This window comes from Sphaerodactylus townsendi, linkage group LG01 (genome assembly GCF_021028975.2).
Source record: "Sphaerodactylus townsendi isolate TG3544 linkage group LG01, MPM_Stown_v2.3, whole genome shotgun sequence".
Classification (NCBI taxonomy): Eukaryota; Metazoa; Chordata; class Lepidosauria; order Squamata; family Sphaerodactylidae; genus Sphaerodactylus; species Sphaerodactylus townsendi.
Window position 1 is genome coordinate 185466157 of NC_059425.1, and position 13770 is coordinate 185479926.

The following is a 13770-nucleotide window of genomic DNA, read 5'->3' on the forward strand; positions in this document are numbered from 1 at the left end:
TACATTATAAGCTATTATACAATGCTGCTATGTTATTATTTGCCATCAATAGACTGAATGCTTAGGTTTCAGTGGTATTTATTTATCATATTGTTTTATTGTATCATTATGTTTTATTTTTTTTAAAGCCACCCTGAGCCCCACCATGGTTGGGAATGGGCAAGATATAAATGTAATAAAATAAAAATAAAATCCATCCTGTCCCAGTAAAGAAGAGTTCCACAGCATGGGGCATTTCCATGTGTTTTTAGAAAGCAAGCTGGACCAGATAGGACTTTTGCCCAGCAAGGATTCTGACTGGCTATTGGCAATCTGATTGGCTGTGCAGGTTTTTTTTTCTTCTTAAATGTGCTTCAGCAACAGTTGCCACCACAGCACCGGGATCTTCACTGTGTGACTGAAGGTAACCCTGTGGCAGCCATTTTGTGGGTGGCTCCACCTCTTGTGGCAGCCATTTTGTGGCTACTCCCTCATGCTGTGTCAGAATTCCAAAGGTGCCCACCTGCCAGAGGCGCAGCAAGGGAAAATGGATCTCGGGACAAAATCTGAGCTTTGCGCCCCCCACCCCCATGCAGGCGACCGTCCTCCCCCACCATGACCAAACAATGATTTCTTGCACCAGGTCATTTCAAAGTCACCATCGCATTATAAAACATGTCCCCAACTCACAAGTCTGAACACAGCAATGGTCCTGTGCTCCATGGGCAGGGAGGCTTCCTGGGGATGGGAGGGGGAGGCTGAGAGAGCTTGCTCTGCTCTCTTGTGATCCATGGGCAGAGCAAACTTGCTAGGGGTGGGAGGGGAAAGCTTGCTCTGCCCATGGATTCTATGATCCATGGGCAGTGGAGGCTGGAGTGCCCCTCTTTCTCTGAGAGGAACCCTCTCACAGAGAGAGGGGTGCTCCAGCCTCAGTGTTTGTTTTTTTAAGCCGAGAAAGAGACCCTTTCTTGGCTTTAAAAAAGTGCTGAGCCACTTACCTGGCTGCTGTGGAGGAACGTGGCTGGCGGGGGGAGGGGGAGGTGAGGGAAGGCGACAGCTGTGGCTTGGCCTGGAAGGGCGAGGGAGGGGCCTTTCCGAGCCCCAGATCTCTCCGGGGCTCGGAAAGGCTCCTCTCTCACCCTCCCTGGTGGGATTTAGCGGGTTAGCTACCGGCTGAATCCCACCACTGGCCATGCCCCCAATGCTCCCCACTTACCTTATCCGGCAACTGGGCCTGACAAGGCGAGGCGGAAAGAATCCCCCAGCAACTCCCCAGAAAGGAAGAGGGGCATTGCTGGGCCTCACTGTGATGTACACAAGTCATGCCAAGGACCAGCCACTTCTGGGAATGAGGAGGCCCAGCCATGCCCCTCCTCCTTTCCAGAAATATGGGGGCAATTTTTCCACCCCCATGTGACTTTCACAGGGGTGCCCGGGGCGTTTGTCCCCAGATGTCCCTGTGGCAGCTACGCCACTGCTGCCTGCTTAAAAATGTTGGGGACTCCTGCTGTGATGGATTCTGCAAGTAATTTAGTACCTCCCCACAACGCCAAACCAGGCAGGATAGCTGGGCAGGGGAGAGAGGAGGAAGGAACAGAAGAGTGGTACAGTCCCCATCCACAGGGAGCTGTTTGAAATCCCAGGTCTCCATCCAGTGAGCCAGTATTGAAAGGTGCACAGGTCTGGCCACCTCTGTCTTCCGCTGAAGGGCTTTGCTCAGGAAACAATTCTCACTGTAGGAGGCGCTGGCTCATTCATTAGCTCTTTCAGCTTTCTGCCAGCGAGGACTATCAGTCGGATGGTACCCAGACCACCAGTCACTACCAGTAGCAAAACTGGAGGGAAAAGGAGAAGAAGAGAGCATCCTTGATTTACCTTTTTTTTTTAGCAAGCCTTTATTGGCATAGACAACAGTACAACAATAATAAAAAATGGATTAAAAAGCATATACAATACAGGAAATAAATGTTAGGTCGAAGGAAATTTCCAGGAGAAAGTCTGCCACTATCATACAGAGAGAAGGATCAGGATTGTCCAACAAGTAGTGTAATCTACTTAAATCGGGGAGATGGGGTAAATGTAAGGGAGTAAGATTCACATACTTGGATCTGATTTCCTTGAATCTGAGACAGTGTAGTAACTGGTGGGCCAGAGATTCAACTGAGCCATCGTTACATGGGCACAATCTTTTAGCCTTCTCTTGCTTATTAAATCTGCCATGTAACAAGGCAGAAGGCATAACATTAAACCTGGCGAGCATCATGGCTCTCCTTTGAGCAGGGTTTATTAAGCAGAGACTCTTGCACTGAACCACAGTCCCTCCCCTGGGGGATGAACCATCCTAATGGTTCCAAAGTAAGAACAGACTGTCCAACAGCAGCACAGGATAAAACACAATAAAGCACAAAACCCAGCAGTTCAGTAAAATAAATACACATCAGAACAACAGAACCACTTTTGATATCTTTCCTGCTTGTTCACAGGCTGCCAAGACTTGTTGAGTTCTCAGTGGTCTTGTCATGTCTCCAGATAGGGCCAGGAGATTGTGGCATCTGGTGGGTTTCCATTCCTGTTGTATTACATTGCTTATGCTTAGACATTTGCTGTTTGCTATCTGCCGGCATGTGCGGGCTTTAAAGTAATGCCATGCCCAAGGTGGATATCTAGGCTGTTATCAAGAGACCTTGCAATGGTGCAGGCTTGAGAAAGCATGAAGAGCCATTGGGGGGGGGGGTTAGAAGGAGGGGGTGTTGCTCTTCCCACTGAGGGTTTTGGGTGCAAAAATCAGACTCGACAAAGATTTCCAGACTGTCACCTGCCTGATACTTCTGTCAATAAATGGAATTCGTTTTCAGCTGAGTCTCAAGGACGTAGGAAAGGGGGGGGTTCCTCGGGTTCAACCCCCCCATTCATGTCCGAAGCTCCGCCCACCCGTTTGTGGGTTTTTAAAACATTTTAGTATTTTTTTGTTTTTGGCCTGCAGGGGGCGCATTGTTTAGGCTAGCAGCACCCACCTTTCAGGGAATGTTTGGGGGACTCTCCTGGTGATACTACCCAGGTTTGGTGAGGTTTGGTCCAGGGGGTCCAAAGTTATGGACTCCCAAAGGGAGTGCCCCCATCCTCCATTGTTTCCAATGGGAGCTAATAGAAGATGGGGGCTACAGCTTTGAGGGTCCATAACTTTGGACAGCCTGAACCAAACTTCACCAAATCTTGCAGGTATCATCAGGAGAGTCTCTTATTGAGACCAACCAGGCTTTGTGAAGTTTGGTCCAGGGGGTCCAAAGCTATGGATTCCCAAAGGGGGTGCCCCATCCCGCATTGTTTCCAATGGGAGGTAATAGGAGATGGGGCTACACCTTTGAGGGTCCATAACTTTGGACCCTCGAACCCCCCCCCCCATAAAAAATCTATACCTACGTCCCTGCTGAGTCTGTTTGGAAGATCTAAGGGACACAACTCTGCCTTGGGTGATTTTGCACCGTCACTTGAAATCGAGTGAATTTCTGACGTGTTGCTACGGCTGTACAATACTTATCTTGCAAGAATGCGGTAAAACAATCTAAAGAAGATCGTGAGCGGCTCACCTACTAAGACACTGGTCGAGTTCGGAGAGTAAGATATAGGCTTCTTCTTCAAAACACCAGCCAACGCCAAAAGGACGCCTGGGTAGACGGTGAGATTATAACGCACATACTTATCAAAGACGACGGTTTCCAGATAGAACCTGGAGGGAGACATATTAGAAATCAAATTAATCTCTGTGGGGTATCTCTTTAAGAGTCAGGGTGAAAGGGCTTGGGGTATTTGCTTTGGTGAGGTGTTTGCTTTAAAATTGTGGTGTTTTAAATTCTGACTTGCCTGGAACCATGAGAAATAAAAATAAATGCCATCAAGCTGCAACTGAGCTATAGAAGCCCCTGTACAGTTTCCAAGTCAAAAGACATTCCGAGGTGGTTTGCCATTATCTGCCTCTGTGTCAGTCCTGGACTTCCTTGGTGGTCTCCCATCCAACAACGAACCAGGGCTAACCCTGCTTAGCTTCCACTGTTCAATGAAGCCAGGCTAACCTGGGTTATTCAGTCTGCTAAGCCATGAAACAATATATGTACTGTAATAAATAAATTAAATAAATAGCATTCCAGAAAGCCAGAGCTTTCTGTCTTATCAGTGGCATAGTGGTTAAGAGCAGGTGCGTTTCAATCTGGAGGAACCGGGTTTGATTCCCCGCTCTGCCGCTTGAGTTGTGGAGGCTTATCTGGGGAATTCAGATTAGCCTGTGCACTCCCATACATGCCAGCTGGGTGACCTTGGGCTAGTCACAGTTCTTCCGAGCTCTCTCAGCCCCACCCACCTCACAGGGTGTTTGTTGTGAGGTGGGAGGGGCAAGGAGATTGTAAGCCCCTTTGAGTCTCCTACAGGAGAGAAAGGGGGGATATAAATCCAAACTCTTCTTCTTCTTATGACATTATGTATTTTACAGTTCCATCTTAAGTAGAGTCAGACTCACCTAAGCCCACTACAATCACAAGGCTTAGTCTGGAGTATCTTCCTGTAGGGTGAAACTGTGCATGCTTTAAACACCCTTGGCGTCTTGTTTTTGTTACTATTGAAGCTTTGGTGATCCAAGGGATTTATGAACAGGCAGGATGAATCCAGCAAAATAAACCCTACAGAAAACTACCCCAAACTATCAAGAGGCTAGAACAGCGAGGGCACAAAATAAAAGGCACCAATGTGCTATTTAATGTATAACTAAGCAAACACCACCCTGGGTTATTCAAACAACAAGTATTCTTAGCAGGTTACAAATAGTACTCCATGTACAACATTATGGAGGAAAATACGTATCAGATGTTTTCAGTTAATATAGAAACACTAATCAGTAGCAATTACTTGGCCATATATCAAGCAAGCAATCACAAATACGCAGCAAATATAACACAAATATCAACACAAACAGTACAGCCAGCTACATACTGGCTTTCGTTCTTAATTGCTTTATCAGTATTCGAAGATAACTTATTGTAATCAGTTTTCAAAGGGACTTTCACCTTGGCAGATTACTCTTGCTTGCTATAAGGAAAACTCCGACTGCAGCAAAATATGTTAGCCCCCTACGCGCCCATTCTTTTAGCGTGCTATTAGCTTGCTAATTGGAGAAGACTCCTTAAATACAGCAATAAGAGGACATTCAACCCAATGTTAGGATAAAGACCATAATAAATAATGTCAAAGAGGCAGTCCTTACTGGTGAGCGTACGAGGTTAAGAGCTCGTGTATCTAATCTGGAGGAACCGGGTTTGATTCCCAGCTCTGCCGCCTGAGCTGTGGAGGCTTCTCTGGGGAATTCAGATTAGCCTGTCCACTCCCACAAACGCCAGCTGGGTGACCTTGGGCTAGTCACAGCTTCTCGGAGCTCTCTCAGTCCCACCCACCTCACAGGGTGTTTGTTGTGAGGTGGGAGGGGCAAGGAGATTGTAAACCCCTTTGAGTCTCCTGCAGGAGAGAAAGGGGGGATATAAATCCAAACTCCTCTTCTTCTTCTTCTTCTTCTTCTTCTTCTTCTTCTTCTTCTTCTTCTTCTTCTTCTTCTTCTTCTTCTTCTTCTTCTTCTTTAATGAAAACTGCTGAACTTAGGAAAACAATTCTGTCGTGCAGTGTGAGGCTGGAATGCACATTCCAACTTGTGGTTCTATATTAACTGAAAATATCCTTTCTCCTGTGTATAGGGAGTACTATATGTAACCTGATAAGAATCATTATTGTTTTGTATAACTCAGGGTGGCATTTGCTTAGTTATACATTAAATAGATCATTGGTGTTTTTTGTTTCATGCCTTGGGTCTTTTAGCTTCTTCACAGATTTTGGTAGTTTTCTGTAAGTATTCTCTTTTTGCGTTGCCCTCTAATATTCACACTTCGCAAAATAAGCCTGAGCCACTTCTAGTGTCTTTCATTTTTGAGCAATTTATTCCAAGGCAGAGCAGAAAACGAAGGCCCATACCCTTTCAGCTTTCCCACAGATTTGCAATGCTCTGTCTCAATTAGACATCCTTCTGTAATAGGGGGTGAACGGGGCGGAGCGAAGGAAACTGCGCCTGGGACATATTTGTACCCTGCACCCCTGCCCCACCCTCGCCCGCCCCTGCCATGCCCCGGAACGCCCCAGGAACATCACGCCACCACTACACCCTTGCACCGGTGCTCATTCGGTGCAAGACGCCCTGCCCCACCCCCTGGGCACTACGCCACTGGGGATGAAGCACCAACTTTGGGTATAATATCCAATTTGAACAATGGGAGAAAATGTTTTCACAGGGGCTTAAACAGATATTAATTTCCAATTGGAAAGAGAACTTTTATAAAATTATGTATCATTGTTATACGATACCAGAAAAACTGGCAAAGTTATATAAAATGTTACAAATAAGTGTTCGAAATGTGAACAACAAGAAAGGACCTTTTATTATTTGTGGAAAAGCTAAGGGATTTTGGAGGTCAGTACATACAATAATCTAAAAGCTTTTACAGATTAGTTTACAAATGAAACCTGAGCCTTATCTGTTGAGACTTATAGATAGATCTTTGGAAAGAAAACATGGAACTTTGTTTTTATACATGACTACAGAAGCAAGAATACCCTATGCACAGAAATGGCAAACTCCAGATAAACCTACAAATGGAGAATGGTGGGTGAAGGTATTAGAAACGGCAGAGATGGCCAAGTTAACTTTGCTACGCAAAGAAAAGAACTGAATTAAGTTCATGGACCACTGGAAACCCTTGATAGAGTATTTAGACAAAACATTAAAAAAAATTAAATTGACGACTAGAGGGATCGGGAGGTTAAATACTGTTAAAATAAGAACTGATAGAGAAAAGTGAGACTTTTTATTAGTAACAACGCTAAAGTTTTAATTTTATTTTGATGTTTAATGACCAAATGCTAAAAAATTCTTCCTAAGGGTTAATATTCAGGGGAGAAGGAACTGGGAATCTTTATGAAGTAAATACTTTGCAACTTGATAGATTTTTATTTTTGTGTGTGTTGGAACGGTTTTGAAGTACAAATAATTTTTTTTATCTGTAATCAGAGAGGATCATAGGTGTGAGTCAATATGGGGCAATATGGGTACAGTCACGGCTGTTGATGCCCCATTGGTCGATTCCCCACGGTCAATTTATCGCGATACTCACACACAAAAAACACGGTTTAAGCAAGAGCTCCCCACTGTTTAAGTGCCGAACACGGATTCATCCTTGTTCTGGCACATGCTCCCCCTTTATCCCATGTTTTTTCAGAACCTGAATTGAAGTGCACCTTTTTTTCCAATCACGCTCCGAAGACGGATCGGTGGGGAGAAACAGGGGGCAGACGCAGCTTATTGTTCCTGCCCTTTGAACCTTCCAGCCAATCAGAGCACTGGGTGTGGCTACGAAAGAACGTAATTACGAAACCACGGAACAATGGTTTTGATGAATTGTTTATGCGTGGCTACGTTCTAACGTAGTTATATTTGGTGCAAATATAACTTCGATACCGTTGTGCTGAGTATATAGCTATTATGTATAACCACCTTGTAGTCAAAACCTGAAAGTCAGTTTATGCAACAGCGCAAGTAATGCTGCAGACGGTTGTTTAATACTAGGAATTCTTACACTGCATCTCAGCTAAGTCTTCCGCATCACAAGCATGCATGTCTGCCCTGTAACATTTCCTGTCACCAGATGACTCCTGAATTATTTCTTGATTGACCTACAAATTCCCAAGTCAAATTCACAGTTCACGGGTGAGTTGCACAGTAATTCATCTGGAAAATACATTTAGACACTATAATTTGTAAAACTATTCAGGTCCAGGAATCAGTTGCAAGAATAAAATCAGGGCTGGAAAACATAACAGGTTTTTATTATATGTCCAACTGGAATAAAAGCACAGTTATTTAGAGGACTGTAGGCTTTTACTATAGGGACTTTTAATTGCCTGCCTTTGGCTCTTTTAGGTGTACCTGGCAATCCTACTATAAACTGGAGCAAGCCTGACAATCTAGACCACAGGTGTCAAATTCGCGGCCCTCCAGATGTTATGGACTACAGTTCCCATCATCCCCTGCCAGCATGATGGGAACTGTAGTCCATAACATCTGGAGGGCCACGAGTTTGACATCTATGATCTAGACATTTCAGAAGAAGGAGAGTTTGAATTTATACCCCACTTTTCCCAGTCTCAAAGCAGCTTACAAACTCCTTCCCTTTCCTCACAACAGACACCTTGTGAGGCAGGTGAGGCTGAGAGACTTTGGAGAGACTGGCCCAAGGTCACCCAGAAGTCTTCACAGAGCCCTTCGGGGGTGGGCGGTTTAAAAATTAAATGAATGAATGAATGAATGAATGAATGAATGAATGAATGAATGAATGAATGAATGAATGAATGAATGAATGAATGAATATGGAGGAGCAGGGAAACAAATCCAGATCACCAGATAAGAGTCTATTACTCATGTGCAGAAGGGAGGAAACAAACCTCGTTCACCAGGGTTACTGGATTCCCCCGGCCTCTGGGGGGAAATGGGGACGCAAGGTTGCCAGATCCAGGTTGGAAAACTCCTATAGATTTGGGGGTGGAGTCTGGAGAGGGGAGGGACCTCAGTGGGGCACAGTACTATCTAGTCCACCCTCCAAAGCATCCATTTTCTCCAGGGGAACTAACCTCTGTAGTCTGGAGATCTCAAAGGATTTAACAGAAAATGAGAGATAAACACAATCCTCTCTGCTCCTTCCTCTACATAGACCTCATTGGTTGTTAGAATAGGGTAGGCTCTTAAGCTTAGGATGTTACAGCTGTCTACAGGTTCTCCATTATCTAGAAGCTGTCCTTCATCTCCTTGGGCGAGCACATGGTCAAAATGGCGAGCTGTAATTCCAAGGGATCCCCAGGTCCCACCCGGAGGCTGGAATCTTTAGGTTTCCTACTGGCAGTTACAGGAACTGATGTTGCATGGACCTGTAGAAGGCTTTGAGGCCTGAGCTCATGTAGACCCCAAAAGCCTAGGTCATGGTTTCAGAGTCCCTGGTCAGGGTGTGGAAGTCCCTGACAATCTCTGCATGGCCTACTTACCACCCCATCAGCCCAAAGAACAGGATGCACAGAGAGGTTATGGTTGCAGTGGTATTACACACATCCCCAAGATAGACCAATACGACGGTGAAGTTCAAGAGTGTGGCTATGGTGGTCCATGTGGCATAAAGGGTAATTCCATTCTGTACCTGCCATGCAAAGAAATAACATAGGATGGGCAAGTGAACATGGAAAGAGGTTTCTGTAACTTAGGTCGATTCCCCACTCACGATTAGATGTGTGCTCTTCACTCCAAATATCCAGGTTTCCAGCAGAACTCCCCACTGCACCAGCGCCAAACACGCATTCATCCCATTTCTGGCACTCTCCCCCCCCCCCAGCACATGTTATTTTAGAACCTGAAAGAAAGTAGACCTTTTCAAAAAACGTGTGGTCAATCTGAAGCAGTGGGGAAGTTGGGGGGTGAATCCAAATTCGAACTACCCATCCTTGCGAGTGATGAGGAGCCTTCCATCCAATCAGGACGCAGTGGGCTGTGTGCGATGCGCGTGCAGCCCCCTTTCTTTTAAATTTTGCGGACCAGAGATCCACGTGGATACGAAGCTACATAGGCCCGGTTTGGACTGATTGACTGAATAGAAGGCAATACAAAGCTGTGCTACCCGTCATATCCACATGGATCCAAGTACATGGAGGTGCGCGGAAACAGGGCTTTGCTTTAATCTCCCATTTCTTTGTCTCCGCATAGAGTTGTTCTGCACATGTTCGCGCAGACGTGGCTCCGTCAGTTTGAAAATTTAAAAAATCCCACCCCAGCACAACGCAGTAGCCAATCAGGATAGCCCCTGAGCGGATCGCGTGTTTGATCCGCCAATAGTGGGGACTCCTGCGTGGCTGTGGCATTTCTGGGAACAAGGGGTCAGAAGCTGCAGTGAGGACCATGAAACTGTGCTCAAAAGGTCCCAAATCTAACCAAACCGGTTTGAATCTACTTTCATTTTTTTAAGTGGGGAATCAACCTTAGCTGCTAGGAATGAACCTTTCTACCCCTCGCAAATGGCAATGCTCATACACTTTAAATACTTAGAGAAAAGGGTCTAGATTATGACATAGCTCAGCTTGACTGTACTGTAAGGAAAAGGAAGTTGTAAACAGAACTAAAATGATCTACATTATTTTTGATCATCCATAGTAGGGTTGTCAGACAGCCTATCAACTGGCAGGATTCTGAAGAGGTGGACACATAGAGGTCCTGGCAGCGTGGGTATAATGTCTTTTCTGGGTTCCCCCTCTCTACTCACACCTCTCTAGGAATCACCAGAAATCCAAGCATAGAGTTTTTCTCAATTCGGAGAGTGGAGTGTGCTTTTTTAACATTATATTTTATCCCAGTGGCTGCAGGATCAGTGGCAGGAAAGAGTAACTGGAAGGAGGTGAAGGAAGCCTGTAATTTAAAACCTTTCTTGGCTAATCACTTTATATAGGCACACAAAGTAATACTGAGGCAGAGATAACTTAAACAGAATAAAATGTTTCAGTAAGCTTAGGCTAATTCCCATGGGCCAAAAACAGTGGTGTGAAAACGGTGTGAAAACAGTATAAACCCTTTTACACCATTTTTAACCCTTTTACACCATTTTCACACCGTTTTCACACTGCTGTTTTTGGCCCATGCGGAATCAGCCTTAGATAGTAAATAAGATGTTTACAGTTCCTTGTACTTCAGATAGTACTCTGGGTAATTGATTCCTTTTCTAACATACAGGGTCCTATCAGGCTTGGTACATTAACTTTAGTACCCTCACGCAGCCCTCACAGGCAGAATCCCCAAAGTAAACATAAAACACTCTCTTTAGAGGAAAAGCAAAGCAAAACCCAATTCGCCAGACTAACTGGTATTTAGAATTCTTCTTCCCTCTTCCTGGAAGAGTTATCTCTAACTGGCATGACAGAGTCTTACATTGACTGCCACTACTTTCCTCAGAGAGGTAGTATTATGTCACAGCAAAGGCAAATAGCTGTTCACTTCAGGAACTTCAAACTCGCAAAGCCCCTCAGATTGTTTTACACAGGAAGGTAACCTCCTCTCTTTCAGTGACATCAAGTCTTCTGTGACCAATCAGAGTGCAGGGTTGCCTCGGGCAATCAGGTGTCTTCCCTGTTCCCAGGTCTTTATGCCCTCCTGAGTGTAAACAATAATGGGTCTTGACAGACCTGTACTAATTAAAACGCACTTTTCTGTGTGGGGGGGGCGCGTAATATTTGAGGCAAAGTGTGGAGAATTACAGCACGAAGCTATGAAGCATGGAAGCATTAATTCATCAACAAACTCAAAATGTGTGTGTGGGGGGGGGGGCAGATAAATGAATCCATGAATCATTTCCAGGGAGTGAGTGTGGACAAAGGAGGAGGGATTGAAAATGTTTTATAAACATTTTACAAATGTTTTAGGAGATTTGTGCAGAAACAGACAATATCTTTAAATTTTGAAAGGTTCTAAATTGTTAATATAGTTTGGACAATACATTAATTCAGTACGTGAATCTACCAGATTTGATATTAAATTTGTTCATCATCACATTTGCTTTTTGGGTGTTGAGATCAGTTGAAATGGATTCTTTACAGGCGCTGAGGTTTATAGGAAACCTACAGATGTTGATTCTACGTTGGTTTTGATAGTTTTCATCTTTGGCATCTCGAACAGAATTTAACTCATTCCTAAATGTTGAGGTTGCACAGAAATTGTCATAACCTCACAGACTTTTTCAGACAGGCCCATGTGGTGATGGAAGAATTTGAAATGAGGGAATATTTGTCCAGAATTTTGAAGCAGGCCCTACAAAAAGCTAGAAACATTGACAAGTCGCTATTGTTAAGACCAAAGTGTCAGTCTAAGAAAACAAACAGACTAGTATTCCATGCAATGTGGAGCTCAAAAATGGAGCATATAATTCCCTACTTTGGCTTGGCTGCTTTTGTTAAAGGGATTAGAAATTAGCCTTTTTCATTGTGCTGGACTTCCAAGAGTAATACGGACATTTCTAGTCAGTTCTGATGACTTGATTTTCTGAATCCCTACATGAGCAGAGGTGGGATCCAGCAGGTTCTCATAGGTTCCCGAGAGTAGGTTACTAATTATTGGTGTGTGCCGAGAGGGGGTTACTAATTGGGGATTTTGCCACGTGATTTTTCCCTTAGTTACGCCCCTCCTCTCAGCAGTAGCGCACAGAACTGGCCATGCTGGCAGGGGCTGATGGGAATTGTAGTCCATGAACATCTGGAGAGCCACAGATTGCAGTCCCCTGAAACAGACGGAGTTCTCCAGCCACCGACTGGAGGTTATCAACTTGGAAGGCAACTGAGGGTTTCATTTTTTCTAACAAACAATGGGAATTCAAACTCCATACCAGTATCCGGACGAGCAACAGATCTCCATAGCTGTGCTTCTTCAACCAAACTGTATGAGGGTGCAAAGCCCGGTGTGAAATAATGAGGGCGATGTAACAGGTGACCATGCGAAGTACCATCATCAATAAGGATGGAATTAGATGCCTAGAAGAGAACGATAATAGGGGGCAATATAAAGCAATTCAGACTGGTATTATCTTTTGTCGGGGGTCTCCAACCTTTTGAAGAGTGCAATCCAAAGGTCAGGGGGGAGAACAGAGCCTTGGAAGGGGCACGGGGTTATCATGATGCAGGTGCCCACTCCACTGGCATAAAGAGCAAATTATGCCAGCAGAGGCGTGGCAGGGCGCAGCACAACTACGCAGTGCCCAGCTTGGAAGCTGCTGCACACACTGGCACCCCTCCACCGTGGGACCCCATGCCAGCATGGGTGGGTGTGGTTCAAGGGTGTTCCCAGGGGTGGAGCCAATTTTAATCAACTTCCACAGAGCTTTTGGCCCCGGAATGCCCCCAACACCACCTGGGGACTTATGCATGTTTCAGTGTGTCAGTGTGGATAGTTAAGAGCAGGTGGGCTCCTATCTGGAGAACGGGGTTGGTTCTCCACTCCTCCACATGAAGCCTGCTGGGCGACCTTGGGCCAGTCACAGTTCTCTCTGAACACTTTCAGCCCCACCTAGAAGAAGAAGAAGAAGAAGAAGAAGAAGAAGAAGAAGAAGAAGAAGAAGAAGAAGAAGAAGAAGAAGAAGAAGAAGAAGAAGAAGAAGAAGAAGAAGAAGAAGAAGAAGAGGAGGAGGAGGAGGAGGAGGAGGAGGAGGAGGAGTTTGGATTTATATCCCCCCTTTCTCTCCTGCAGGAGACTCAAAGTGGCTTACAATCTCCTTGCCCTTCCCCCCTCACAACAAACACCCTGTGAGGTGGGTGGGGCTGGGAGAGCTCCGAGAAGCTGTGACTAGCCCAAGGTCACCCAGCTGGCATGTGTGAGAGTGTACAGGCTAATCTGAATTCCCTAGATAAACCTCCACAGCTCAGGCGGCAGAGCTGGGAATCAAACCCGGTTCCTCCAGATTAGATACACGAGGTCTTAACCTCCTACGCCACCTCATAGGGTGTCTGTTGTGGGGAGAGAAAGGGAAGGAGGTTGTAAGCCCCTTTGAGTCTCCTTATAGGAGAGAAAGGGGAGTATAAATCCAAACTTTTCTTCTTCCTTTTCTCCTCACAATAACTATGTAAGGTAGTGAAAGCTGAACGTGTGTGACTGGTCGAAGGTCACCCAGAGTGATTCCATAACAGAGCAAGGAT

General features: G+C 45.3%; 1 protein-coding gene across 2 annotated transcripts in view; it reads right to left on the bottom strand.

Moving 5' to 3' along the window:
* Nucleotides 1-385: 385 nt before the first annotated feature.
* Nucleotides 386-13770, bottom strand: part of LOC125435258 — a 45029-nt gene continuing 31644 nt past the window's right edge. For both annotated transcript variants that reach the window (XM_048501453.1, XM_048501444.1), the window contains 4 exons: nt 12468-12612; nt 9100-9248; nt 3567-3706; nt 386-1814 (listed from right to left, as the gene is read on the bottom strand). In XM_048501453.1, coding sequence (XP_048357410.1) covers nt 1696-1814; nt 3567-3706; nt 9100-9248; nt 12468-12612 — 553 coding nt within the window. In that variant the 3' untranslated portion in view covers nt 386-1695. The remainder of the gene's footprint in view (nt 1815-3566; nt 3707-9099; nt 9249-12467; nt 12613-13770) is intronic.